This window comes from Engraulis encrasicolus, chromosome 18, assembly GCF_034702125.1.
Source record: "Engraulis encrasicolus isolate BLACKSEA-1 chromosome 18, IST_EnEncr_1.0, whole genome shotgun sequence".
Lineage (NCBI taxonomy): Eukaryota > Metazoa > Chordata > Actinopteri > Clupeiformes > Engraulidae > Engraulis > Engraulis encrasicolus.
In genome coordinates this window covers 36695188-36705555 of record NC_085874.1, presented here as the reverse complement: position 1 = coordinate 36705555, position 10368 = coordinate 36695188, and the positions used below count along the sequence as shown (strand labels likewise).

The window sequence follows — 10368 nt, the reverse complement described above, 5'->3', positions numbered from 1 at the left end:
AAACTGTAAATTCAGCCATGTAAATTCAAAACCAAACAGAGTAGAACCAACACTGCGTGTGTGCGTTACATTTGAATCAACACTGTAAAAACATACTAAGTAGTTCCTGGGGCTGTGTGTTGTCAGTTTATGAACAGCCTGCCCTCCTTTTCCAGACCACCTGAGTGGCTTTTTTTCCTGCTGTTATCCCTTTTTTTTACATCTGCCATGTACTCCCACTGTGTCTCGTCCCCATTCTCTCTATACCTTCACCTAGTGTTTCTCAACGGGGGCGGTATAGCCCCCCAGGGGTTAGAGGGATACAGTTGAGAGGAGGTAGCGCTTAGTTGTCATTGGCGGCATTTGTCCATTTCATTTTTTTAATAGTAAGGGGGCATTGGCGGGCTTATGATGAGGTCAAGGGGGCATTGGGAGGCTTAAGATGAGGTTCAGGGGGTGTTTGTGCAAAAAAGGTTGAGAACCACTGCCTTAACCCCTTTGCGCAGAGCCGATGTTAGAGTAGTAGAGTACTTTTATTAATCCTGAGGGAAATGAAGGTGTCTAACAGCTTACATAGATACATAGATACAAGACATAAACAAAGAATACACATTATTGCACATTGCAGTATGTTATAATTGTCACCAAAATCGTAATGGCTTAATCTGCTACTTACGTAAGGCTCTCAGTAATGTCACAGCAATGTTTTGATTTAGTTGAGTATATTCAGCAAATACTGAGTAGGCTCGCCTACCATTTGCACTAAGAGGCTACTCCAGCGGTTTTCAAAGTGGGGGCCGGGGACCCCTTGGGGGCCCTAAGATGATACTAGAGGGTCCGCAGCAGGTGGGCAGGAAAAGTATACTGTAGCAAAAGCAAAATAAATAACTGAGAAAATCTACTTGTATCATAAACCAGAAATAATCTAAAGTTTAAATAATATTCCCATAGGTTAAGTAGTAGTTAAGTGGCTATTAGTTAACGGTATTATAGTAATCCATTGAATCTTTCAACATGACTATTATCATTGCTGTTTTATGCACTGACCAAGACTATGGTTGTGAAAGAGGAAGCACAGAAAAATATTGTGTGGCACCACCCGTGTAAGGGGGGGCCTTGGCTGGAATCTATGGGTATATAGGGGACCTCGACATGGTAAAGTTTGGGAACACCTGCCTTAATCCTTTCCATATCTTGTTCACATTGTTGTATTCAGAATGTGTATGTCTTCAATTGCTACATTGTTACTTAGCAAATATTCTGGGGCCAAATGCAATCTAGACTAGAGGCCATTAAATAAACCTTCTAAGAATCTTGAATTAACACCAAAAAAAATATTGTATGTGAATCTGCATGGATGAATTAGCATCCTCATTACGTAAACGCACTTACTATCCTGTCTGACTTCATCACAGGAAGATTGAACTTCATAACATCAACAAGTCATCCTGCATTACTCTAAGGGAGATTGCGCAATGGAGCTCTATTCTGTCCTTGTTGCTCCTATCAGCACAGCAGCCAGTGTCACTTCCATCTCTGTCCCCTGCTCATTAAACAAACCTTGTCCTCAGTAAGACCCGAGAGGAGAGAACCCGCCCAATCTAGCAACACTGACCGAGAGAGCACCTTATGTTAAAGGTGCACCGTGTCATATGTTTAGCAGTAAATTTCCAGAATCCATGATGCCCATTTACAAATGTTACCTTTTTAACAAATACTTCCCACCACCATAAAATTTACTTCAAAACTTACTTCAACTTTTAATCATACTAGTAAATACTAGTTTATTACTTAGTAAATATTCATGAAAAGATCAAATTTGGCAATAGGCAGCACAATTTCAATGAGAAGCATAGATGTAATACCTATTCTGGCCACATCTTACACAGTGCATGTGATGTCTCCCTAGCCTGGGCGAATAGCCGACTGTTGACTCCGTCAATCAGTCTGACAAAAGCCATGAGGAATCCGTCTCCGTGGACGATGGGAGATGGTCTGATCTTACTCTATCGTTTAAATTAATTGAAGTTCCAAACTCAAATTAAAACCCATATTGTGCTGCCTGTTACGCTATAGCGTCGCAAAAGCATACAAATAACAAAACGAAAATGTGAATATAGTTACCTTAACCAATCACTAACAGAGCTCGCGGGTGAGTTCTACGTCACCACTCTCAACTGTTTGCTGATTGGCGAAACACTGAGAGAACCGAGCTCGAGGCTTTTGCCAGACGATGTGCGGAGCCAAAATCTTTGGGTGGAGTACAGAGGATGGCGTCGCGAGGCTAGTGTCTCCCCATATCCTCTTTGAAGAGGTTCAATGCTTGCGGTACACAGCTGTGCCCTCCTGTGGTTCTTCAAGGCTTTATGACAGCAGATGTTTTTGTGTGCATGCGTGCCGAGCGTATTTGCAGTTTGTACGGTGCATGTGCATGCATTTGTGTGTGTGTTTGTGTGTGCACGTGTACACATTGTGCAGGTTGTGTGTGTGTGTGTGTGTGTGTGTGTGTGTGTGTGTGTGTGTGTGTGTGTGTGTGTGTGTGTGTGTGTGCATGTGTTCTCTGTTTTCCACAGAGGAAAACATTTTCACAAACTGACTGCACGCAGAGGCGCATCTTGCCACCAGGCAAGGCAGGCAGCCTCTTGGGGCCCCAAACCCCTATATAGTGAATAACAGCCCATACGGTACAGTAGTGGTGATTTTGGTTCAAATGTTCATTCTTTTGTATTTTGGCTTGGGGCCCCACCTGATCCTAGAGTCGCCTCTGACTGCACGGCACCCTGTCCTGTCTAATGACCACAAAAAAGGCTTCAGCTACTCCAGCTGTGCCCAGCACACTGATAGATCCCCTTAGGTGTCTTCAACACACAGCTTTTCTTTTTTCAAAATATGATTTTGGCCTTAAATGCTTTATTTGACAGGACAATGCAGAAAATGAGCGGGAGAGAGAGGCTTGTGAGGATTGGTAAATATGACCTTGGGCCGGAATCGAACCCGGGTCCTCTGCTTAGCCTTATAGCCATTAGAGCCACAGCCGTTTGGCCTATTCGATTTCTGAAGTTGCTCTTTTATTATTGGGTGTTTTACATCTTATTTCATTTTGAAGCTGTACAATATCATTTTCAATGGTGATCACAACTTTGATACCGACGAACCTCTACCTCCCACTTTGACAAACAAATTGCTCTGCGTGAAACACTGTTTGTGCACACTAGCATAGCATGGGCAAAGTCAGGGTTGTGGGGCATCTAAGGCCTAGTGGTTAGAGAGTTGTTCTTTCAATCAAGGGGTTGCAGGTTTGAATCCCCCTGACCCTGACCTCTCCCTACATCTCCATCCATGGCTGAAGAGTCTTTGAATAGCTAACCCCACATTGCTCCAGGGACTGTAGCCAATACCCTGAAGAATTATAACTGTAAGTCGCCTTGAATAAAATTAAAGCATCAGTTAAGTGCAATGTAATGTAATGTAATGGTAACAAAGCTCTGTCATCCTCCTCTCCATGTGCTCTCAGCTCTCCCATGCACCTCTTTGGCTGGATGAGGAGGCCTGGAGTGGAGACTGAGCGGGCCGAGAGGGCCGAGAGAGTCGCCCCCCACCAGACACCCCCAGCGGCACCTGCTGTGGCTCTGACCCTCCCAAACAGGGCTCTCATCCGCGAGCTGCTCTGGCACCTGGAGCAGAGGGAGAGCCTGCTCCGCGAGGAGGCCTGGCACCTGTACCTGTCACGGGGAGGACCTCAGCAGGAGTGCCACCGCCACCGCCACCACCACCACCACCCTCCACTCCCTCCTCCTCCCCCACCCCACGCCACGCCGCGCCCGCTGATGCCCGTCTCCGAGAGGAGGCAGTTGGAGCGGCTGTGTGCCCGCGTGCCGCCCTCTCACACGGCCGCCGTGCTGTCCAGGTGAGTCCAAATCTCCAAAACGGCCTAAAGTTGTTTTTCTTGTCCAATTAAATCAGGTGATGGCTTGGTTTAATGATCAACAGGTTGAATTGGATGACCGACCGTTTGCAAAAGACAATAGCATACCTTTTATGTTAGTAGGTCTTTGTTTTACCCATTATCTCCAGGTTGGAGAGGTAAAAACCAGGTCATTTGGAATATGGCACTGGATTCTAAACTAATGAATCCATTGGTGCATTCCAATATGCAACCTTGCGTCCTCCACTTGGGCTTGTGGCCTCACGTTTTGTTAATGCCCCGCCTCCATGGAGAAAGCAATTAAGTTTCCCCGCTGTCAGCCTAGTCAGAACAATTTTTTGGGGACTATTCTTCATTTACCATCATGTTTGAAAATGAGAAAATGTCTTTACAATTGAGCTTTTGCGAGATACTGAAATATAATGCTGTTGTCAGTGATGTCATCACGACGAATCACACAAGCACAAGTGGAGGATGCAAGGTTACATATTGGAACGCACTCATAGAGTTTGCCTTTTCCTGTCCCTGTCTCCAGGTTCCGTGAGGTGCTGTCCACCAATGAGTTCCTGCCGTGGGAGCTGGTGTGCGTGTTCAAACAGGTCTTGAGGGACTTCCTGGTCCGGGAGGAGGGGACAGGGAGTGTGTCGACACGGCCGTCACCACCACCAACACGATCGCGCCCACCACCACCACCACCTCCTCATCCTCCACATCCCCATACCCATTCACATCCACCTCCACCATCATCATCTCACTCACCCACAGTACAAGGAGGAGCAGCAGGATCAAGACCACCTTCCTTATGCCACTCAGCGGACTACCGGCTCAGTGATGCCCCATTGGGAGACACATCAACGTCCACCTCCAGTCCAACAATGAGGGGCCGGGCCGAGGCGGGTGGAGGAAAGCGGCATCATCGTCGGGAGGAGATTCCCACCATCTCCAGCTACGTGGACCGGCACCTGGGGGGCTCCTCCGGCTGCCCCAATGCTGCCGTCATGCAGCGGGACTGGAGCCTGCCTTACTGCTACTCGTTCCCCCATGACCACCCTGGGGCTTGTAATGGTACTACACTTTAGCTGTCCTTCTCAAAGGGAGGTGGATATGGGCTGGATTGAGATGGATCAAGGAAAACAAACAAATAATAAACTTATTTTTGAAAACAAATTCTAAAAAACTATTTTTTGAGTCCCCACGTCGACGTCCTCATATGTTAGAGCGAACAAGAAACAAGAATATTATTTTTCATTTTCTTTGCCTAACTTTTTTTTTTTACATGAATGGGAACCTATGACTCATTTCAAAGACAAAAATGAGCGCACCTCCGACAACTTCAGTCACCTAATTAGGCCTACATTATAAATGAACACTGAAGAAAGGTTAGCTACTTAGTGAGGGAAGGTATGGTACATTTTGTTGGTGTACTTCATTGGTACCTCAATTCAAGGTTATTTAAAGTTCTACATGTACATACAATGTCACGTATGACAAAAAAGAATTGAGAAAGTATAAGTCCTGCCAGATATTCTCTCTGCCTGTCATGTTACATGTAACACAGGGATTTCCACCAATTAGCATATCTACCTGACTGAAGTGTTGTGATAATTGGCTAATTCATTGAATTGGCTGGAGCTAATAGGCTACTGTATTGTGGCAGAGTTTTTACTTTTTGAATCCTGGACGCAATGGTGGTTCTACCCATTTAGGGGCCCCAGGCAAAATATAAACGTAGAGTTCTCTTGTTTTTGCTGTCACTTACCATGGGGCGGCTGTCTGTTGGGGGTTCCTACATTGGGCAGTTTTGCTGGGGCACTAGGTAATTGCCTCCACCTATTATACTACCACGCTCTGGATGTCCGCCCCTGGTCATACTATATGACAACTTGAAAAAACTCTTGCACACTGACCATTTTGCTGTTTTGCTGTTCTCTTTAACCCATTGACGCCTAAGGCACCTGCAAAAAAGGCTGCCCTCAGCCTATAAAAACCTAAGTATCTCAGGCTCTCAGGCATTTAAATGCTAAGAGCCTCATCTTTCATTAGAATGTGTTCATTCATCTCAAACAAACAAAGACTTTTAATAAAGTTGTCTCAAGTCTCATGAGCCTGAATGTTGCGTAATGCAGCTCCAGGCGCCAGGGCCAATGTTGTGCAACACATCAGACATCAATGGGTTAATAAACAACGTTTCGTTCCTAGACCCTCATCAGTTTACCTGATGAAGGTCTAGGACCGAAACGTTGTTTATTAAAGAAAAACAGCTAAATGGTCTGTGTGAAGGAGTTTTTTCAAGTTGTCTGCTGAGCGACCCATGAGCCATCTCCGACGCACCTGCCACCTGAGGTGTGTGAAAATAATCCAAGTTTAACATACTACGTAGGCCTTTATGACATAAAGGTCCCTTTGTGAACTAATGACTCAGCCCTTCCTCTGCCCGTCATTCCGATTTCAGCCTGAGTGTTCACTCAGTACGGTTTTCAGTGTTAATCCAACAGTTAAAGAGTAACACCAACACAATGGGTGTTAAATTCCAATCTTTAAGTGTTGAATTCGAACTGAAAATGTTACAGTGCACCCTTCTCATTCATATCAACTCAAAAGTTGCAAAACTGCTTACCTGATACTCAGGGGTCTGACTTGATACAGAAGATGTCTTGCCATTGTGATACGTTTTAGAAATAGACAATTTTATGTCAATCAAGAATGCTCTTTTTTCTTGTGCAAGATATTCTAGGTTGGTAGCATTTACAAAATTACTGAATTCTCTCATGATTTTCAATGTTTTGGTCTGTATAGCCTAAAAGAGAATATCACATGCATTACTGCACAAATTATATAAGGTGTGTAATAAGCTTGCATATTGCAGCCTACATTTAAATAAACTCTGTGTATTTCAGATCATGTTGTAGACCTTTGGTTTATACTTTTCAAAGGAATCCCTCAAAAAATAGTTTGGCCATGGATCATTATATATAACAAATTGTAAGTGATGGAATGGCCTACCACAGCAACAGAGAAATCACACAGAAAAATTGAAGAGTTACAATGCAAACCCCCTAGTGCCTCTTTTCCACTGCCGGTTCGACTCCACAGTGCGACTCGGCCACCCCTTTTTGCTTTACGATTGAGCTGTGTCGTGCCTATTCGAAAAGCAAAAAGTGGCGGCCGAGTTGCGCTGTGTCGAGCTGTAGGCCTACCAGAAAAACAGCAGTGGAAAAGAGGCATAGGTGGCCACCAGGCAATTTTTGAGCATTTTTTTAGGCTGAAAATGATCAGATACATCTGGCAGCCCTGAGCGCAACACTGTTTTCAGGCCCACCAGAACGGTGCCGGTGCCCGCACCAGTTACGTGCGGCACTAAAGTGCTACCTACGAACCACCCGTGTTCATACCGGGCTCTGAACTTTTCTCCGCACGTGACTGTGTTACCCGGATGAACCTGCTGACCTCCACGTTGTTGTCAAGGTTCGCGGAGAAGTATTTTTCGGTTGGTGAATGCTAAGATCTGCGGCGTGAACACGCCGACCGGTTCGTGATTAGGTGCTGGAGCGGGCACCGGCATGGTTCTCTGAATGCGGTCTGAATGGGCCATTAGAAGCAGGGATGGATTATGACTTCATGGGCCCCTGGGCCAGACAAAAAGGAAGGCCCCCTCTCAATGGAATCAAGCATTCTTTTAGTTCTTAGTTCATCATAGACCGTTTCTGATGGAATCACAAGGTAACAAAAGATTTGGGTGTTTAATGAAGATAGAGCCTTTTTCTTGGGGTTCAGGGTTTTGCCCTCTGAAGAAAAAATAATGAAGTGTTTTTTTTAAGACTGGATACTTTGGTTTTAGGGCCCCCTTGGCTCTTGGACCCCTGGCCCTGGGCCCGGTAGGCTCGTGCAATAATTCATCTTTGCTTCAAACTTTTCCTGCCATTCCCTCCTTCAGAGGAAGGGTGTCTGTCTGCGCCCCCCTCGAGCAAAATGGTTACGAAATTACAAATAAATAGGCCTTCGTAAAGTTTATTAGAGCCTAATATACACGTATATGGCCCATTATGTTCTCTAAATATTAGTGAATAAATGAATGAATATATTGTGATTGTAAAGTGAATGTGTTGACTTAATGGCAAGGCAGAAAAGTATTAAAAAAGGAAAACCTTCTGACTTCACGCCCCCCCCCCCCCCCACCCTCCAATAGCTCCGCGCCCCCCTAGGGGGGCTTCCGCCCCACTTTGACAAACACTGGCTTAGAGGGTTTTGCATCTGAGCTCTGCAATTGCACTTCCGTGGCCAGCCACATCAGTAGGCTATTGGAGTCGAACCCTGAGTCATGAGATGGTACCTGAGTCATGCTGTTGGATCACAAAACCGCATGCCAACATTTGAGCATCATCTCAACGTCCTACTGTGTGTCTGCCCATGTTACCCATGTCTCTACTACACTACACTGCTGCTCTGCAGAGAAAAGCACTGACCTCAAAGGGGTCTATCAGATTCATGAGTCACACACACACATACACACACACACACACACACACACACACACACACACACACACACACACACGCACACGCACACACGCGTGCACACACACACACACACACACACACACACACACACACACACACACACACACACACACACACACACACACACACACACACACACACACACACACACACACACACACACACACACACACAAACGAAAGAGAGAGAGATTCGTAATAAGAACCATGATTGAAAAATAGCCACAGTATTTTCAAAGGATTCTTATGGTTCAGTGTTGAGATGTTGGGATGAAAAAGTGAAAATCAGGTACTTACATAGGTATGTACTGTCTGTAGTATGTCTGTAGTATGTCTGTAGTATTTGTGTGTGGGGGGGCTTTTGGCCCTAACTTGGATAGTTGGAGAAGTGTGACAAAGGGATAGGAAGATAATGGAAAATAGACGAGGAAGAAGTGGGAAATGACCTCAGCATTGAACCCAGGTCCCTATATATATGGAAGGCCAATGCCCTTCAGCCCATTGACCCAAAGTGCACCTGTGCTTGTGGCATTTGACGTCTGCAGATGTCTCATCTCTGACTGTCTCATTTTCCATCCTGATCAGTTTGTCCAAGTCCTTCCTGTCGCTGTACAGTATGTCCTTTGGGTGACTTGACTTGATAGCCCACAGACGTCCTTCTAGACTAGAGGTCAGAGCAATGAAAGTCAAGTCAGATTTTTGTATAGAGTACATCACAACCACAGTTGAACAAATATGCGTATTTATAGCCTACACATAGACCAAATTAACTAAATCTCTGTCTTAAGTCTGGATATCACAGCTTTTGCTGTGTTGATCTCGTGTCTGCTCCAACTAGGCGTGCTTTTAGTTGGCACCCAATTTACACCTCTTTTAGCAGTCTTCTAGAGCTCTGTTCTGCACCGCCCGCATGAGTAATTTATTTGTCACATATAACCCTCTTCTTGTAGGCTAGCTTGCAGTGAAATTGCAGTAACTCCTATACAGAAAAACACAAGTATATACATTAATTATACATCAAAATAAAATAGACAATTTTCTTCATAGCCATGTAGACTCAATGACAAGATGAAGTTCTCAGTGGAAATGTAGATGTGGCATAGCTGACAGTAACTCTGTATGGGCAGAAAAACACAAGTTATATAAATGAATTATAAATTGCAATAAAATAGACTATTTTCTTCATAGTTGTGTACTCAATGACAAGGTGAAGTTCTCTGTGGAAATGTAGATGTGACATAGCTGTTGTTAAAAGAATAGATGTGCCCCAACAAGTGTCAAGTCAAGTCGGCTTTATTGTCAATTTCTTTACATGCACTGGTCATACAAGAACCTAAGAACAAAGAACAATAGAGTACCTATACAATACCCATACAGACATACAAAGTGCAAGACTGGGCAACAGCAGACATACATAGAACGTATATTAAAAAGAGGTAGTGTTGTGCATTTCCAGTTATGTCCTATTTTGACGATTCTGACATAGTGATAGTAACATTGTGAAAAATAATAAATATAAGTAAGCAATTTGTGATGTGCAATATTTACAAATAGTTGGTAGCTAGTTTTCCAGTACAGTCATTCAAGTAGCAGGCATGAAGCAGCAGTAACATGTGTGTGTGTGTGTGTGTGTGTGTGTGTGTGTGTGTGTGTGTGTGTGTGTGTGTGTGTTTTTAAAAGTTAGTTCAGTGTGTGTGTGTGTGTGTGTGTGTGTGTGTGTGTGTATGTGTGTGTGTTTTTAAAAGTTAGTTCAGTGTGTGTGTGTGTGCGTGCGCGCGTGTGTGTGCTCTTTTAAGTCAGTGCAGTGTGTGTGTGTGTGTGTGTGTGTGTGTGTGTGTGTGTGTGTGTGTGTGTGTGTGTGCACGTGCATTTTGAGTTAGTGCAAGTAGAATGTGCTTATAAATGTGACAGATTGAAAGTGCATACCGTAGATAGATTTCCTCAGTTA

The 10368-nt window shown here is 44.5% G+C and overlaps 1 protein-coding gene across 1 annotated transcript in view; it reads left to right on the top strand.

The window, feature by feature from the left end:
- Positions 1–5037, top strand: part of rd3l (RD3 like) — a 6467-nt gene extending 1430 nt beyond the window's left edge. The window contains exons 2-3 of the mRNA XM_063222167.1: positions 3494–3886; positions 4440–5037. Coding sequence (XP_063078237.1) covers positions 3494–3886; positions 4440–4983 — 937 coding nt within the window. The 3' untranslated portion in view covers positions 4984–5037. The remainder of the gene's footprint in view (positions 1–3493; positions 3887–4439) is intronic.
- Positions 5038–10368: the final 5331 nt, after the last annotated feature.